At 40.0% G+C, this 20741-nt stretch overlaps 1 protein-coding gene across 1 annotated transcript in view; it reads left to right on the forward strand.

Moving 5' to 3' along the window:
• Positions 1-20741, forward strand: part of dph5 (diphthamide biosynthesis 5) — a 50086-nt gene that overhangs the window by 20521 nt on the left and 8824 nt on the right. The window contains 4 exon segments of the mRNA XM_042323688.1: positions 15864-15986; positions 16505-16537; positions 16540-16645; positions 20015-20121. Of these exon segments, the coding sequence (XP_042179622.1) occupies positions 15864-15986; positions 16505-16537; positions 16540-16645; positions 20015-20121 (369 nt within the window).

Below are 20741 nucleotides of genomic sequence, written 5' to 3' on the forward strand. Positions count from 1 at the left end.
CTGCACAGCTATTTTCAGGTCTCTTCAGAGATGTTCGATCGGGTTCAAGTCCGAACTCTGGCTGGACCACTCAAGGACATTCAGAGACTTGTCCCAAATCCATTCCTGAATTGTCTTTGCTGTGTGCTTAGGGTCGTTGTCCTGTTGGAAGGTGAACCTTCACCCCAGTCTGATGTCCTGAGTGTCCTGGAGCAGGTTTACATCAAGGATCTCTTTTGTACTTTGCTCCGTTCATCTCTCCCTCAATCCTGACTAGTCTCCCAGTCCCTGCCGCTGAAAAACATCCCCACAGCATGATGCTGCCTCCACCACCATGCTTCATCGGAGGGGAGGGTGCCAGGTTGTCTCCAGATGTGACTCTTGGCATTCAGGACAAAGAGTTCAATCTAGGTTTCATCAGACCAGGAAATCTTGTTTCTCATGGTCTGAGTCCTCTAGGTGCCTTTTGGCAAACTCCAAGTGGGCTGTCGTGTGCCTTTTACTGAGGAGTGGCTTTCGTTTGGCCACTCTACCCTAAAGGCCTGATTGGTGGAGTGCTGCAGAGATGGTTGTCCTTCTGGAAGGTTCTCCCATCTCCACAGAGGACCTCAGGAGCTCTGTCAGAGTGACCATAGTGTTCTTGGTCACCTTCCTGGCCAATGCCCTTCTCCCCCGATTGCTCAGTTTGGCTGGGCGGCCAGCTCAGCTCCCGGAAGATTCTTTGTGGTTCCAAACTTCTTCCATTTAAGAATGATGGAGGCCACTGTGTTCTTGTGGACCTTCAATGCTGCATAAATTTTTTGGTACCATTCCCCAGATCTATCTGTGCCTCGACACAATCCTGTCTTGGAGCTCTACGAACAATTCCTGAAATCTCATGGCTTGGTTTGTTCTCTGACATGCACTGTCAACTGTGGGACCTGATATAGACAGGTGTGTGTGCCTTTCCAAATCATGTCCAATCAATTGAATGTACCACAGGTGGACTCCAACCAAGTTGTAGAAACATCTCACGGAGGATCAATGGAAACAGGATGCACCTGAACTCAATTCAATTTTGAGTCTCATAGCAAAGGGTTTACAAATACTTACGTAAGTAAGATATTTCAGTGTTTTTTATTTTTAATACATTTGCAAAAATCTAAAAAACAGTTTTTACTTTGTCATTTTGGGGTATTGTGTGTAGATTGAGTAAAATGTTGTATTTAATCCATTTTAGAATAATGCTGTAACGTAACAAAATGTGGAAAAAGTCAAGGGGTCTGAATACTTTTGAATGCATTGTACCTGCAAATATCTGCAGTATTTAGCAGCTAGAGAAATAGGTTCACAAGTGCTCAAAGGAAACAATGTCAAGGACTTTGAGAAAGTTATTTTCCCAAAAAATATAAATCAATCCCAGACATTCGTGCTCTGTTTGTTTATATGCATTTATGCAAAAAGTTACACAATTGTTGGAGCAGAGTGTTTGGAGAGCGTGATGAGAATGACAGTGGTGAAGAGAAAGAGGGGAAGGAGATAGGGAGAAGGAGGGGAGGCCCAGCACTTCATTGTTTGCCCCAACAGAACCATCTCCAATTACTGCACAAAGGGGGCTCATTCAGGCCCTGTGGACTTGAACACTGTGCTTCAATGAATGCTAAGAGGAGCCCAGAGAACGAGAGGGCCATTCTACAGGGATTCACCCACAGACTGGGGTCTGCTATCAAACACTACTCTACCCTGCTCAATCACAACCATACAGGCTCATTTACCTATAGAGCCAGATTCACTAGACGCTTTGTGTCAACATTGGCTGGCTACAGCTTTTAAATCAACCTGCATATTTTTTTATTGGTTTTATACTGGGGAAAAAAATACAAATGCAACATGCAACAATTTCAAAGATTTTACTGAGTTACAGTTCAAATGAGAAAATTGGTCAATTTAAGTAGTTTAATTAGGCCCTAATCTATAGATTTCAAATGGCCTCACGATAGGCCTCAGGATCTTGTCACAGTATTTCTGTGCATTCAAATTGCCATCAATAAAATGCAATCGTGTTCGTTGTCCGTAGCTTATACCTGCCCATACCTTAACCCCACTGCCACCATAGGGCACCATAGGGCACACAGTATACTGCTCGCCGAAATGATGCCATACACGTGGTCTGCAGTTGCGAGACCAGTTGGACGTACTGCCAAATTCTAAAACGACGCTGGAGGCGGCTTATGGTCGAGGAATGAACATTAAATTATCCGGCAATAGCTCTGGTGGACATTCCTGCAGTCAGCATGCCAATTGCACGCTCCCTCAACTTGAAATATCTGTGGCATTGTGTTCTGTGACACAACTGCGCATTTTAGAGTGGCCTTTTATTGTTCCCATGACAAGGTGCACCTGTGTAATGATCATGCTGTTTAATCTGCTTCTTGATATGACACACCTGTCAGGTGGATGGATTATCTTGACAGAGGAGAAATGTTCACTAACAGGGATGTAAACACATTGTGCACAAAATGACAGAAATAAGCTTTTTGTGCGTATGGAACATTTCTGGGATCTTTTATTTCAGTTCATGAAACATCAGACCAACACTTTACATGTTGCATTTATATTTTTGTTCAGTGTACATTTTCACTGTTAGCATTCATTTACTCCTGAAGTTGGGAAATTTGTGCGGCCTCAAACATTTCCGAATGCCCCATAATGTAGTGTTAACCTTTTTATTTTCAGGAGATCCAGGTGTAAAAACATCTGGTTATAGCATATTAAAAACCCTACTAAGGAATGTATGGCTGGATGCTATTAGTCAACACCAGCTAAATGGCGTTAGGTTACAGTAAAGCTATGGCCTGAACTACTCACTGCCTCGTCCCCTCATCTTTTTGATCAATTGCCCAGAGAACATCCCATTGTTACCAGAGCCATATTTAGGTTGTCACATTTTGCAATTGCAAACTCACCTCTCCAACTTTTTCCTTTGAACTGAGTCCGTGTGTGTACCCTACAATTGTTGGAGAACGATGTATGTATCACTGTGGGTTAGGACACGCTACTGACAGGAAGCCTGAATGTCACCAGGAAATTAGACATTCTCGTCTGTACATCCCATTGCATCACATTTCTGGAAATGCATTGAATTCCTCTCGTAGTTTCAGGGATGCAATTGTAAAGGTGTTTTCTCCTGGTAGTCATCCACATAGCGAACAGCTTTGTCACCTCTCACATTGACCTTCCATTGTTTGCATGTTGGGTTTATCCGTCGTTAGGATATGTGTTATGATATGTGTGTGTAAGGACTTTTCTAAGTCCAACAGTTTTGTCTCATTGCTGTAACATGGTTATCCTGCCATGAACATTGCTCGTCAGTCCAATGAAATGCATTTGGTCGAAATAATCGTTGTCATATTTCACTTAGTTATTTTTATAATTCACTAAGGCTCATTAATAAAATGTCATTTTTATGCATTCTTATCTAGAATGACTTGCAGGAGCAATTAGGATTAAGTGCCTTGCTCAAGGGCACAGACATATTTTTCACCAAGTTGGCTCAGGGATTTGAACCAGCAACCTTTTGGTTACTGGCCCAATGCTCTTAACCACTAGGCTACCTGACACCAGGAATGCTTCAACTTGTGAAGTACTCCATCCACTTTTCTCTTAGTCTGAGACAAAAATGTTGTCTCCATGGTTCCAGTGATAAGACGTCATCTATGGTCTTCTACCCTCATTTCCATGTTACAATACCACATCCACCATTTCAAGAGCAGGTTTCTCTCCAGTGTGAGCCTTGGGGGTTGTTGAGGGCATCGGGGTGCTATGACAACAGACCAGGTCTAAAGAAACACATTCTTGACAATTCCCCTGACATACATTATCTGGTTCACAGTCAGCAACATCTACCTGACATAGGGGACACTGTGAGATGTGGGAGAGGTCTGACTGCAGACAGTGGAGGAAACTAGTCGTTTCATGCCCAGATAAGAGCGTAGGAATACAAGGCAGCCTTCCTGCTGTTTATATTAGTTGCTTGTCGTTTGTGCTAAATTTGTTTCTACTAATTCTAATTGTTATACTGCACTGTCATGTTGACATGTGGGCAGTGATGCCTGCTGGCTAGGCCAAGGTTATTGGTTCTATTCCAGTGGGATCACATAATTATAAGTGGCTTTGGATAAAAGCATTTGCCAAGTGACATATATTATATTAAAATAAGATTGGGAAACTTCTTTTTAATAAAATGTCTCCAAACAGCCACATTCAAACACCATATTTACACCCACTCTCTTTTAGTCCACACTGTATCTCACTTTCTCTACACATCTCTCCCCATCCCCTCTCTGACTCCTATCCTTTTTGGGATACAAAACAAGTTGCACCTTTACTCTGAAAGTCCTCCCGATGCTGAGTTATAGTAGATTTAACCAAGGACTGGGAAATAGTTCATGTTCATGTGTGTGAGGAGGACACTCACCAGAACACAGTCCAACCATATTGCCCCTCACTGCAAGGACAATTTGCCACTGGCTGACTGGACTCAAACAAAACAGGAGAGAAAAGGGAGCACAGGACAACAGAGTTCCAGTGAAAGCTGGCAGACGGAATCCGCTCAGAGGAGCACAGAATGACATTACATAATCAGACACTAAAAAAACAACCACAGCCATTAATTGGGCCCCAATCGCAGGTTTGGGGAGGAGCGGTGCCAGGGGAGAGCCAGGCTGTTTACCACTTGAAGGGTTAATCAGAGAGTCTTGCAATATTAGGTGAATTAGGTAGAGCTGATAGCTTGATAAGCCTAGATACCTAATACTAGACAGAGAAGAGTGGCACGCTTCAAAAGTGTATCATATCATCTACCCATTTTTCCAGTACAATTATAAGGAGAGACAAAGCAACACATCTATTATACTTCATAAGGAAAAGAGCATCATTGCAGAGTATTGGGAGCCGAGAAGCATCAAAACTGCTGCTCTAATAGATAAGAACACCGTGGCCCAGACATTATTCCTTCAAGTACTGTACATAAACGGGCACAGGGCAGTCCATGTTGAGTGTCCAAGGAGCAGAACTCAATTCCTCTTTCCGTCATCTCTCCCCCCTCTTTCACCCCCCCCCATTTTCCCACACCACTTGTGTGAAGTAAATTCTCATTAAGAACCAAATTGTTTTCAGATGCTGGCCGGGTGAAGTTTCCCAGGAAACGGCTGGGAAGCAGGGAACAGGCTGGGGTGGCAGGCAGTGTTGGAATGGGCAGAGGGAGAAAGAGAGAGATCCGGGCATGCCTCAAATCCCATTGCCAGGGTTCAGTGAGCTCCTTTTGCCATGTAAAATGTCTGCTGCCAGGCTCTTTTTGGACCTTTACAAATGGCAAGGAAGAAGCACTGTCAAGCCCTTAAGGAAATAATTTTCTTTCACGTACATTACGAAATATACAGTATTTAATTCCTCACTTTTAGGGAAAACAAATCATTCTGATGTTATGCTAGAAACAAAGTTTAAAAATGTGAAGAAGATCAAATCAAATTTTATTTGTCACATGCCCCGAATACAAATGCTTACTTACAAGCCCCTAACCAACAGCGCAGTTTTAAAAATAAGAGTAAGAAATAAAACAAACAAGTAATTAAAGAGCAGCAGTAAAATAACAATAGCGAGACTATATACAGGGGGTACCAGTACAGAGTCAATGTGTGGGGGCACCGGTTAGTTGAGGTAATATGTACATATTTAAAGTGACAATGCATATATAATAACAGAGTAGAAATGGTGTAAAAGAGGGGGTGGGCAATGCAAATAGTCTGGGTAGCCATTTGATTAGATGTTCAGGAGTCTTAAGGCTTGGGGGTAGAAGCTGTTTAGAAGCCTCTTGGACCTAGACTTGGCGCTCCGGGTACCGTTTGCCGTGCGGTAGCAGAGAGAACAGTCTGACTTTGGTGGCTGGAGTCTTTGATCATTTTTAGGGCCTTCCTCTGACACCGCCTGGTATAGAGGTCCTGGATGGCAGGAAGCTTGGCCCCGGTGATGTACTGGACCGTATATACTACCCTCTGTAGTACCTTGCGATCTGAGGCCGAGCAGTTGCCATACCAGGCAGTGATGCAACCCATCAGGATGCCATTGATGGTGCAGCTGTAAAACCTTTTGAGGATCTCATGACCCATGCCAAATATTTTCAGTCTCCCGAGGGGGAATAGGTTTTGTCGTGCCTTCTTCACGACTGTCTTGGTGTGTTTGGACCATGAAAGTTTGTTGGTGATGTGGACACCAAGGAACTTGAAGCTCTCAATCTGCTCCACTACGGTCACGTCGATGAGAATGGGGGCATGCTCAGTCCTCCTTTTCCTATGTCCACAATCATCTCCTTTGTCTTGATCACGCTGAGGGAGAGGCTGATGTCTGACAGGAAATACAATAAAACATTTTTTTAAATTAACTTTATTTAAAGGGAATTAAATATTGACAACCATGTTTCAATTAGTTACTTGAATCACAAAGAAACAGATAATGGTTCATTGGTGGACCAGATGGTTAATGCCCTAGAGTTAGGGGACGTGTTCCAATTCTTTCAAATCTCACTTCAACTGTTAGATCTATAATACCACATTCAATTAAGGGGCCCATTTAATCAAGCCGGGAAATTAGGTTTCTAGAGAAATCCAACCTTGGTCTTCAAAGATGTACGTTTGGATGCGTGTCCTCAGCAAAACAATGCTTAGAGTGAAACCAAAATCCACATTGAAAAAAACCTGTGAATGAATATGTGACTGAATGGTATGTTTAACTTACCCCAAAACCCAGTTTGCAGTCTTGATTGAGTAGCTTCGAATAAATAGAAACCACCTTCATCACATGAAGTCACCCGTCCTCTTTTTCCTGTTTTTCGAGATGGAAGATAAAAATATCTGATCTTTTTAAATTGGTGTTCATTTAATTTACACCACAGAACTCTTCCCCAGACAGTCCTGATAATACCTTTTATTTGTTTCTGCACACAATGGCAGGCTATCAGCTCTAGACAATCTTTTACAGGCAGTTGTATGACTGCCCTCTGTCGCTCTTCCTTCACCCAAACCCTTTCTCTAAATCTAGGTTTTCATTACCAAATTTCTCCATTTGGTGCCAAAATGCTCAAAATGTAGGAAGCCTACATAGAAGCAATCTCACCAGATCAGGTTTCATATGTCTTCAAATAGATCATAAAATCGTCTTAATTTCCTCACTTGGTGTCAGTGACATCACACTCTGATCTTCTGAGAGTTAACCCCTGTTTACTATAAATTTTGTCACTTTCATGGATTATGTGATGGCTGAAACACTGGCAAATGAGTCCAAGACTGGAGGTTTAGGAAACACACTCTGCTTCCCCATCCCAACACAATGGTAGTGCCTCACTCACTCTGTTCATTCAAAGCAGGTCATTGAAAGAGCTGTTGTGTAGAGACAAGATGGGGCCCGCAAACCCCTTCACTGTTGGCCTGCATGTTGGCCTCAAACCCTTTCTCTAAATCTAGGTTTTCATTACCAAAGTTCTCCATTTGGTGCCAAAATGCTGCATTTCTCTGAACATTAAATTGATTTAATGAAACGTGGTCAGATAATGTCAAATACTTTATTGAAGGGAAGGAGATTGGATTACAGGTCTTTTCCACATCATCTCTAGCCATCTTTGTTTACACTGTAGGCTACACTGATGCAAGAGCTTGGGTATTGCCTGAACCAGCCCCATAAAAGTTCTGCTCTCTGGGTATAGTTTTACAATACACAAATGACCTAGAATACAGTGAATCAACTAGAATCTAAACTCCAAACACATTCCAGTCAGATTAGAGCAGGGGCCTCTTCTTTTCTGGTATAATGGTGTTTGCAACAAGTATATGTGCATTTCGCCACCTACTGTACAGGTGGATAATAATGATCCAAAAAGGAACAAATGTGGGGTAAAATATTTAAATTGCTTACAAACTATCAATAATGAAATATTAAACTAAATCAGCCTGGTTTTCTGTTTTAATCAGGTCCCGACACAGGCTCAGAAGGATTCTGTGATGGCGGGACATTTCCTGTGCTTCTGCCGTTAAGTCTTGGAGGCCCAAAACCTTCTCTGCTGCAGATATAATGTCCAGCTTCTTGGACTTCTTGGACACTTGTGCAGTACAATTAATAACTGTGACTATAATGCTACAAAAACCACCTTTTCACAATAAGTGTATCCAGATCACTTGATTGAAGTATAACATTTGCTGTGGCCTCTTGCCCTCTCAATGCTCTTCACTGCCTCCACATAGGAGATTTGCTGTACAGCCTTGATCCTTGACACCTCATCCCCTTTCACCCTAACAGGGCACTCGGGGAATTCGGGAAATATGATCCCCACCAAAGTTGCAACATTTTAAATTCAGACTTTTCAAAAACATATTCCTTCCGTCTGTAAACACTTATCACATGACCAAACTTTTTACACTTCTTTCATTGCATCAGGTTTTGCATGAACGCTCTTACGGCGATAAATACTCATCAAACATCATTAATACAGATACACTTAACTCCCTTTTTCCTCCATACCAGTCAAGCGACGTACATTAACTGCTCCTGGAATTTTTTCCCAAAGATATTGATTATCATTGTCCAACCAACGCCAGAGATAACACCTTTTACTGGTGCCCTGCTCTGAAAATCAAAGCTGTTCACTTCATGCGTCGATAATTTCGTGAGGCACAATGCACACTGCTTTTGCTCTTTAGATACACACCATATTACTCCTGGTTACTTTGACTACATCCACTTTTTCCAACGCCGCCTTCACCATCCTTGTGGCTTCAAAATGGTTTCCCAAATAAACATCTTGATCCAAATAAACATCTTGATCCTAATTGATCCAAATAAACATCTTGATCCAAATAAACATCTTGATCCTAATTGATCCAAATAAACATCTTGATCCAAATAAACATCTTGATCCTAATTGATCCAAATAAACATCTTGATCCAAATAAACATCTTGATCCTAATTGATCCAAATAAACATCTTGATCCAAATAAACATCTTTCTCCAAATAAACATCTTTCTCCAAATAAACATCTTTATCCAAATTAAACATCTTTATCCAAATTAAACATCTTGATCCAAATTAAACATCTTGATCCAAATAAACATCTTGATCCAAATAAACATCTTGATCCTAATTGATCCAAATAAACATCTTTATCCAAATAAACATCTTGATCCAAATAAACATCTTGATCCAAATAAACATCTTTATCCAAATACACATCTTTCTCCAAATAAACATCTTTATCCAAATTAAACATCTTTATCCAAATTAAACATCTTGATCCAAATAAACATCTTGATCCAAATAAACATCTTGATCCTAATTGATCCAAATAAACATCTTTATCCAAATAAACATCTTGATCCAAATAAACATCTTGATTCAAATAAACATCTTGATCCAAATAAACATCTTGATCCAAATAAACATCTTGATTCAAATAAACATCTTGATCCAAATTGATCCAAATAAACATCTTTATCCAAATAAACATCTTGATCCAAATAAACATCTTGATCCAAATAAACATCTTTCTCCAAATAAACATCTTTCTCCAAATAAACATCTTTCTCCAATTAAACATCTTTCTCCAATTAAACATCTTTCTCCAATTAAACATCTTTATCCAAATTAAACATCTTGATCCAAATTAAACATCTTGATCCAAATAAACATCTTTATCCAAATAAACATCTTTCTCCAAATAAACATTTTTCTCCAAATAAACATCTTTCTCCAAATAAACATCTTTATCCAAATTAAACATCTTTATCCAAATAAACATTGTGATCCTAATTGATCCAAATAAACATCTTGATCCAAATAAACATCTTTATCCAAATAAACATCTTTCTCCAAATAAACATCTTGATCCAAATAAACATCTTGATCCAAATAAACATCTTTCTCCAATTAAACATCTTTCTCCAATTACACATCTTTCTCCAATTAAACATCTTTATCCAAATTAAACATCTTGATCTAAATTAAACATCTTGATCCAAATAAACATCTTTATCCAAATAAACATCTTTCTCCAAATAAACATTTTTCTCCAAATAAACATCTTTCTCCAAATAAACATCTTGATCCAAGTAAACATCTTGATCCAAATAAACATCTTGATCCAAATTGATCCAAATAAACATCTTGATCCAAATAAACATCTTTATCCAAATAAACATCTTTCTCCAAATAAACATTTTTCTCCAAATAAACATCTTTCTCCAAATAAACATCTTGATCCAAGTAAACATCTTGATCCAAATAAACATCTTGATCCAAATTGATCCAAATAAACATCTTTTTCCAACGCCGCCTTCACCATCCTTGTGGCTTCAAAAGGGTTTCCCAAATAAACATCTTGATCCAAATAAACATCTTGATCCAAATAAACATCTTTCTCCAAATAAACATTTTTCTCCAAATAAACATCTTTCTCCAAATAAACATCTTTATCCAAATTAAACATCTTTATCCAAATAAACATTGTGATCCTAATTGATCCAAATAAACATCTTGATCCAAATAAACATCTTTATCCAAATAAACATCTTTCTCCAAATAAACATCTTGATCCAAATAAACATCTTGATCCAAATAAACATCTTTCTCCAATTAAACATCTTTCTCCAATTACACATCTTTCTCCAATTAAACATCTTTATCCAAATTAAACATCTTGATCTAAATTAAACATCTTGATCCAAATAAACATCTTTATCCAAATAAACATCTTTCTCCAAATAAACATTTTTCTCCAAATAAACATCTTTCTCCAAATAAACATCTTGATCCAAGTAAACATCTTTCTCCAATTAAACATCTTTCTCCAAATTAAACATCTTTCTCCAAATTAAACATCTTGATCCAAATAAACATCTTGATCCAAATAAACATCTTGATCCTAATTGATCCAAATAAACATATTCATTCAAATAAACATCTTGATCCAAATAAACATCTTGATCCAAATTGATCCAAATAAACATCTTGATCCAAATAAACATCTTGATCCAAATGAACATCTTTCTCCAAATAAACATCTTTCTCCTAATAAACATCTTTATCCAAATAAACATCTTTATCCAAATAAACATCTTGATCCAAATTAAACATCTTGATCCAAATAAACATCTTTATCCAAATAAACATCTTTCTCCAAATAAACATTTTTCTCCAAATAAACATCTTTCTCCAAATAAACATCTTTATCCAAATTAAACATCTTTATCCAAATAAACATTGTGATCCTAATTGATCCAAATAAACATCTTGATCCAAATAAACATCTTTATCCAAATAAACATCTTTCTCCAAATAAACATTTTTCTCCAAATAAACATCTTTCTCCAAATAAACATCTTGATCCAAGTAAACATCTTGATCCAAATAAACATCTTGATCCAAATTGATCCAAATAAACATCTTTTTCCAACGCCGCCTTCACCATCCTTGTGGCTTCAAAAGGGTTTCCCAAATAAACATCTTGATCCAAATAAACATCTTGATCCAAATAAACATCTTGATCCAAATAAACATCTTGATCCAAGGAAACATCTTGATCCAAATAAACATCTTGATCCAAATTGATCCAAATAAACATCTTGATCCAAATAAACATCTTGATCCAAATAAACATCTTGATCCAAATAAACATCTTGATCCAAATAAACATCTTGATCCAAATAAACATCTTGATCCAAATAAACATCTTGAACCAAAAAAACATCTTGATCCAAATAAACATCTTGATCCAAATAAACATCTTGAACCAAAAAAACATCTTGATCCAAATAAACATCTTGATCCAAATAAACATCTTTCTCCAAATTAAACATCTTGATCCAAATTAAACATCTTTCTCCAAATAAACATCTTTCTCCAAATAAACATCTTTATCAAAATTAAACATTTTTATCCAAATTAAACATCTTTATCCAAATAAACATCTTTCTCCAAATAAACATCTTTCTCCAAATAAACATCTTTCTCCAAATAAACATCTTTCTCCAATTAAACATCTTTCTCCAATTAAACATCTTTCTCCAAATTAAACATCTTTCTCCAAATTAAACATCTTGATCCAAATAAACATCTTGATCCAAATAAACATCTTGATCCTAATTGATCCAAATAAACATATTCATTCAAATAAACATCTTGATCCAAATAAACATCTTGATCCAAATTGATCCAAATAAACATCTTGATCCAAATAAACATCTTGATCCAAATGAACATCTTTCTCCAAATAAACATCTTTCTCCTAATAAACATCTTTATCCAAATAAACATCTTTATCCAAATAAACATCTTTATCCAAATTAAACATCTTGATCCAAATAAACATCTTGATCCAAGTAAACATCTTGATCCAAGTAAACATCTTGATCCAAGTAAACCTCTTGATCCAAATAAACATCTTGATCCAAATAAACATCTTTATCCAAATAAACATCTTTCTCCAAATAAACATCTTTCTCCAAAAAAGTACTCCAACAAGCAATTTTAGCCTTTTTTGTTCCATTCTTGGACTTCAATGTTGTCCACTCATCTCTCTCGCTGACTGTACTGGACGTCCTTTCATCTTCAAACAACACTTCTGCTTCCGTCATCTTACGGTCATCGTTTCCAGCCACAAACTGATTCCATGGAGGGCCTAGTGTATGCTGGTTTTTGTTTTTTCCTTTCAAGTAAAACCTAGACAATCAGGTGAGGGGAGATACTTACTTACTTACTTACTAATTAGTGACCTTAATTCATCAATCAAGTACAAGGGAGGCGCTATGGAATGAGTTTGACATGTGGATTAGAGGAACTCTGTGGCACAGGAGGTTGGTGGCACCTTAATTAGGGAGAATGGGCTCGTGGAAATGGCTGGAGTTGGAATAAGAGGAATGTTATCAAATAAACTCAGCAAAAAAAGAAACGTCCTCTCACTGTCAACTGTGTTTATTTTCAGCAAACTAACATGTGTAAATATTTATATGAACATAACAAGATTTGACAACTGAGACATAAACTGAACAAGTTCCACAGACATGTGACTAACAGAAATTTAATAATGTTTCCCTGACCAAAGGGGGGGTCAAAATCAAAAGTAAATGGCAGTATCTGGTGTGGCCACCAGCTGCATTAAGTACTGCAGTGCATCTCCTCCTCATGGACTGCACCAGATTTGCCAGTTCTTGCTGTGATATGTTACCCCAATCTTCCACGGTTCCCATCGTGAAGCAAGTTCCTGGACATTTCTGGAGGGAATGGCCCTAGCCCTCACCCTTCAATCCAACAGGTCCTAGACGTGCTCAATGGGATTGTGCAGGTGTTGTTACACGTGGTCTGCCACTGCGAGGACGATCAGCAGTCCTTCCTGTCTCCCTGTAGCGCTGGCTTAGGCGTCTCACAGTATGGACATTGCAATTTATTATCCTGGCCACATCTGCAGTCCTCATGCCTCCTTGCAGCATGCCTAAGGCACATTCACGCAGATGAGCAGGGACCCAGGGCATCTTTCTTTTTTGTGTTTTCCAGAGTCAGTAGAAAGGCCTCTTTAGTGTCCTATGTTTTCATGACTGTGCCCTTAATTTCCTACCGTCTGTAAGCTGTTAGTGTCTTAACGACTGTTCCACAGGTGCATGTTCATTAATTGTTTATGGTTCATTGAACAAGCATGGGAAACAGTGTTTAAACCCTTTACAATGAAGATCTGTGAAGTTATTTGGATTAATACGAATTATCTTTGAGACAGGGTCCTGAAAAGGGACGTTTCTTTTTTTTGCTGAGTTTACATCAAACATGGTTTCCATGTGTTTGATGCCATTCCATTCACTCCGTTCCAGCCATTATTATGAGCCGTCCTCCCCTCAGCAGCCTCCTCTGGTACATGGGCTAGACTTAACAATCCCATTACTTTGTGCATTTATACTTATTATAAACAATCCAAATATGCAACCTTTGCCTACTATACCTGACGATCCACGGTTGTCTGACTGTTCTAATGACGGCTGGAAAATGGCCACATTGCAGGAAGACATGCAAAATCAATAATATTTTGAGTCAAGACGTACATTACCAGTCAAAAGTTTGGACACACCTACTCATTCAAGGGTTTTTCTTATTTTTTAAATATTTTCTACATTGTAGATTAGTAGTGAAGACATCAAAACTATAAAATAATACATATGGAATCATGTAGTAACCAAAAAAGTGTTAAACAAATTTGAGATTCTTCCTAGTAGTAGTAGTAGTTGTATTGATGACAGCTTTGCACACTCTTGGCTGTACTTGGTAGTCACCTGGAATGCATTTCAATTAACAGGTGTGCTTTGTTAAAAGTTCATTTGTGGAATTGCTTTCCTTATTAATGCTTTGAGCCAATCAGTTGTGTTGTGACAAGGTAAGGGTGGTATACAGAAGATAGCACTATTTGGTAAAAGAACAAGTCCATATTATGGCAAGAACCGCTCAAATAAGCAAAGAGAAACGGCAGTCCATCATTACTTTAAGACATGAAGGTCAGTTAATCCTGAACATTTCAAGAACTTTGAAAGTTTCTTGAAGTGCCATCAAGTGCTATGATGAAATTGTCTCTCATGAGGACCGCCACTGGAAAGGAAGACCCAGCGTTACCGTTGCTGCAGAGGACAAGTTCATTAGTTACCAACCTCAGAAATCGCAGCCCAAATAAATGCTTCAAGTAGTTCAAGTAACAGATGCATCTCAACATCAACTGTTCAGAGGAGACTGTGTGAATCAGGACTCCATGGTCGAATTGCTGCAAAGAAACCACTACTAAAGGACACCAATAAGAAGATACTTGCTGGGGCCAAGAAACACGAGAAATGGACATTAGACCGGTGAAAATCTATCCTTTGGTCTGATGAGTCCAAATGTAAGATTTTTAGTTCCAACCTCTGTGTCTTTGAGACGCAGAGTAGGTGAACAGATGATCTCTGCATGTGTGGTTCCCACCGTGAAGCATGGAGGAGGAGGTGTTATGGTGTCGGGGTGCTTTGCTGGTGACCGTGTCGGGATTTATTTATAATTCAAGGCACACTTAACCAGCATGGCTACAGTACCACAGCATTATGCAACACCATCCATTTGGTTTGCGCTTAGTGGGACTATCATTTGTTTTTCAACAGGACAATAACCCAACACACCTCCAGGCTGTGTAAGGGTTATTTGACCAAGAAGGAGAGGGATGGCGTGCTGCATCAGATGACGTGGCCTCCACAATCACCCAACCTCAACCTAATTGAGATGGTTTGGGATGAGTTGAACCACAGAGTGAAGGAAAAGCAGTCAACATGTGCTCAGCATATGTGGGAACTCCTTCAAGACTGTTGGAAAAGCATTCCAGGTGAAGCTGGTCGAGAGAATGCCAAGAGTGTGCAAAGCTGTCATCAAGGCAAAGGGTGGCTACTAGGAAAAATCGAAAGTATATTTTTATTTGTTTAACACATTTTTGGTTACTACATGATTCCATATGTGATATTTCATAGTTTTGATTCTACAATGTAGAAACTTTTGACTGGTACTGTATGTGAAAGCGTATAGTGGCTACACAAGCTTTTAGTGCCAAGTGGCTCCAAACAGTTTTGTAAGAATTGTGCTTTGTATTCTTAAGTGAATTCTTTAATGAATACAAGCATGTTGTAGGTACCAGCTTGTATATCTTCTGTCATAACTAATGCTGGACCATTTTAAAACTGCAGCGGTCTGTTTTCTGCTAGGTTTAGCACTTTAGCTAGCTAGCTAGCCTACTCTGTGGTCAAGACAGTTGTTAAAACGTGTGGTGTTAGCCACACATTAAAAAAAACGTGATATTTTGACATTACGAAGCTGTACTTTATTGGGCTTGGGTTAGTAGGTGCAAAGGACATCACCGTAAAGGGATTAGAAATTGTAAAGCAATAAATTTGTGTCAACCAGGAAGTGTACACGTCCACATTGACAGTTGCACTGGTATGGTTAATATTATATACTACTTGTGAATGCGGTGACAGACTGACAGTGATATTGTGTGCATGCTACAATCGCTCAATGACCTGTACATTTTGAAGTCAGCCCTCAAGTAGTCCAGAGCAGGTGATGACTGCATCAGGGTATAATCCCTTCTGAAGTGCATGTTATTGACTTTGCTTCTAGTTTCAGATCAAAACAAGAGTACTGGTATGACATTACATTCAAGTTTCTTGAGTTGAAATGACCATTGTAGTGAGTGGCTGGAAATCTTACAGACTGCGGCTTCAGTGATAGTTCCCACTCCTAGTGTTTTCTTAAAAATGGAGTAAAGGTCACAAATTGTATAGTTTATAGACACACACTGTATGTTTGCTAAACAACAGCTCAAGTTGGCAGAATGGGGACAAAGGTTGCCATCAGATAAAGTGAATCCATTATTGCATATAACATGACACCACTGTTTTGTAAGCAAATTCAAAGACATTGTGTGTTTTGAGTGTGATGATCTTTGACCTTAGGAGGACTATGGACGGAAGCTGATACTGGCCGACGGGGACATGGTGAAACAGAAGGGGACATGGTGAAACAGAAGGCTGATGAGCTCCTGAAAGAGTCTGAGGTCAGTGAGGTGGAATTTCTTGTGGTAGGAGATCCATTTGTGTAAGGGAGACCATTGATTACTGGACTTGTTTTTTATGCTGTAAAAGTTGTTCATTAACCTAATTAACCCTTAGCCAAACTATCTCACCACTGCTCCAATAGGGTCAAGCCGACTTGAGGGAGATCTTAAAGAGCCTAGGATTGTTACACTATCCCCTCTGTTGCAGGAGAGCATGTCCCCACACTTCACTATACCAAGTCCCTCATGTACACTGCTCAACAAAAATAAAGGGAACACTAAAATAACACATCCTAGATCTGAATGAATGAAATATTCTTATTAAATATTTTTTTCTTTACATAGTTGAATGTGCTGACAACAAAATCACACAAAAATTATCAATGGAAATCAAATGTATCAACCCATGGAGGTCTGGGTTTGGAGTCACACTCAAAATTAAAGTGGAAAACCACACTACAGGCTGATCCAACTTTGATGTAATGTCCTTAAAACAAGTCAAAATGAGGCTCAGTAGTGTGTGTGGCCTCCACGTGCCTGTATGACCTCCCTACAATGCCTGGACATGCTCCTGATGAGGTGGCGGATGGTCTCCTGAGGGATCTCCTCCCAGACCTGGACTAAAGCATCCGCCAACTCCTGGACAGTCTGTGGTGCAACGTGGCGTTGGTGGATGGAGCGAGACATGATGTGCTCAATTGGATTCAGGTCTGGGGAACGGGCGGGCCAATCCATAGCATCAATGCCTTCCTCTTGCAGGAACTTCTAACACACTCCAGCCACATGAGGTCTAGCATTGTCTTGCATTAGGAGGAACCCAGGGCCAACCGCACCAGCATATGGTCTCACAAGGGGTCTAAGGATCTCATCTCGGTACCTAATGGCAGTCAGGCTACCTCTGGCGAGCACATGGAGGGCTGTGCGGCCCCCCAAAGAAATGCCACCCCCACACCATGACTGACCCACCGCCAAACCGGTCATGCTGGAGGATGTTGCAGGCAGCAGAACGTTCTCCATGGCGTCTCCAGACTGTCACGTCTGTCACATGTGCTCAGTGTGAACCTGCTTTCATCTGTAAAGGGCACAGGGCGCGAGTGGCGAATTTGCCAATCTTGGTGTTCTCTGGCAAATGCCAAACGTCCTGCACAGTGTTGGGCTGTAAGCACAACCCCCACCTGTGGACGTCAGGCCCTCATACCACCCTCATGGAGTCTGTTTCTGACCGTTTGAGCAGACACATGCACATTTGTGGCCTGCTGGAGGTCATTTTGCAGGGCTCTGGCAGTACTCCTCCTGCTCCTCCTTGCACAAAGGCGGAGGTAGCGTTCCTGCTGCTGGGTTGTTGCCCTCCTACGGCCTCCTCCACGTCTCCTGATGTACTGGCCTGTCTCCTGGTAGCGCCTCCATGCTCTGGACACTATGCTGACAGACACAGCAAACCTTCTTGCCACAGCTCACATTGATGTGCCATCCTGGATGAGCTACACTACCTGAGATACTTGTGTGGGTTGTAGACTCCGTCTCATGCTACCACTAGAGTGAAAGCACCGCCAGCATTCAAAATTGACCAAAACATCAGCTAGGAAGCATAGGAACTGAGAAGTCACCACCTGCAGAACCACTCCTTTATTGGGGGTGTCTTGCTAATTGCCTATAATTTCCACCTGTTGTCTATTCCATTTGCACAACAACAACAAATTTATTGTCAATCAGTGTTGCTTCCTAAGTGGACAGTTTGATTTCACAGAAGTGTGATTGACTTGGAGTTACATTGTGTTTAAGTGTTCCCTTTATTTTTTTGTGCAGTGTATATGTCACAGGCGCCATCCTACTTCCGACACCAGTGTAGTGAATAGCATCAGTGTAATGCATCTTGTGGTTCTTGAAATCATGTCTCCCTGGCAGTGGGCAGAACAAATCAGTAACACTTTACTTGAAGTGTTGTTCAAAATCATGACTCGTCCATAACAGTAGCTAGGTTTCCATCCAATTGGCGACAGATTTTCATGTCAATATTCTGTGGATGAAAACGGGCTTAGTGTCATAACCTGCATCTTAAAATGTCATAACACATGAAAGACATTTTTATTTTTATATAGAAGGCTTATGTCAACTGGAATGACATGACTTATTGTATATGTGCCTATCAAACCTTATTATATATGTGCCTGTCATGACCTATATATTTACGCTAAGGAGAGATCTCCATGTGATCAATATAAATTCATGGTTATCTCGGACTGACGTGGAGAAACACTTACACACGTCCAAACATATTGTCCCTTGTGGCTCAGTGGGTAGAGCATGGTGCTTGAAATGCCTGAGTTGTGGGTTTGATTCCCACTTGCTGTAAGTTGCTCTGGAAAAAAGTGTCTTCTAAATGACTGTAATGGACTTTTCCTGTTTACACCGCTCTAATGAAATGAATGTACTAACACTTCTTGACACACAGTGATTGACTATGGTGAGATGTTATATCACACATACTGTACACACATCACTCACCATCATAAGTTAGTAAGTATATACAGGAACCTCATTATAAACAGGTTAGAATCTGGTTGAAATAACATCATTACAAACTGGTTGAAATAAGTTGCTTTGATGAACACCACTGTTTTTCCTCTAAACCTGCAGTTGATGTTTGCCATCATAAGCAACATTGCATGCCACAAATATTTTAAATCTCATGACCTTGGTATGTTTCAGTCCGCAATGACTACCAACTGCAGTTTCCATTTGCTTTCCATACAAATGGAAACGGAACTAATTGAAATGGCTACAAAAACACTATCTCACAAAATCGTTTGGTATGACTGCGATGTTCAACGGAGCACCACACAATTAAGCAAAGTGTTTTTGCAGCTATTTTCCAATGGGGAAATGTTCTATGGAAACTAGTAGGACAAAACTGGACCTAACTGCTGTGTAAACACAGCAAAGTCTCTGGAAAGATCCACTGATTCATTGTACTGCACTCCCATCTGCTAGAGCCACTTGAATGGTACTCAATGTCCTGGTGAAGATCAGAATGTTTCTCTGCTCTTCTCCCCACCAAAACCACTGACCAGGAGGAGGGGAGCAAGAGTTCAGTCAAATTCTCCACTTTCCATCACGGTCACGATTTGCTCCAAGGAATGTTGGGGTTTAATAATGTTAATGACATCTAAAAACCAAGGATTCTGTTTGGGCCAAGTTTGGCTTTTGAAATAAATAAATCAAGCAGTCGAACAATAAGAGTCTGACTGCCCAAAGTACATCCAAAACCAACCTTACTGTAGCAAACTGCCAGTTGGTTTGGAATGGAAATAGAGCAGCAAAGTGAAATGGTAGACTTCATTACTTTGTCGGGTTTCTAAGGCAGCATCAGGCCATGTTTATAGTAACACTTGATGTTTATTTGGTTCTACCTCCACCACCCACAGTGACATGGTCCTGAGAGAAGTGAATGCTGGAATACAATGCAGGGTCATCCATAATGCCTCCATGAACGCAGTTGAATGCTGTGGCCTCCAGGTAAGTCCACTCAAAGACATGTTGTAACCTAAAACTCACTACATCCCCACAAACATTGTCAAAAGAGCCATCATATTACGTCTGGTCTACTAAGCCCCTTCATCTTAACTATTCTGTAGCAACGTCCCATGAAAGCAATCAAAGAACATAAATGCCATTGGGAAAGAATATCTTTGAACTGAGACGGCAGAGCAGCACGTATCCCGCTGAATGTCCAGGCCAGCCCAGGACATCATAATGTGGCCCTGCATTGACCTGTCAGGGGAGCATTGTGAGCGCGTGAGCCCAGCTGTCCCACCCTGCCTCTGATGTGGGGGCTGCTAGCTTAGCACAGCTGTGTCTCTCCCCAGTACCTCACGGATTAGTGTCGCTAACATCAGTGCTGGCAATTGCCAGGGTCTTCATTAGTGGGTAGTGGAGCGCATCAGATGCACTAATTGGAAGCGATCTGGCATCTCAAAGCCATTGCCAGTGAGCAATGACCGAAGAGAAGGAGGCTTTGCTTTTCTAATGAAGTGCCCAATGCCCCTCGCAAGGGGTCAAGATTTGGTGTGTTTTCCCTGCCTGTGGAACACACTGTTTCTACTGTGTTTCACCATATATTATACGCCCTCAGGGGA

This window comes from Oncorhynchus tshawytscha, linkage group LG06 (genome assembly GCF_018296145.1).
Source record: "Oncorhynchus tshawytscha isolate Ot180627B linkage group LG06, Otsh_v2.0, whole genome shotgun sequence".
Classification (NCBI taxonomy): Eukaryota; Metazoa; Chordata; class Actinopteri; order Salmoniformes; family Salmonidae; genus Oncorhynchus; species Oncorhynchus tshawytscha.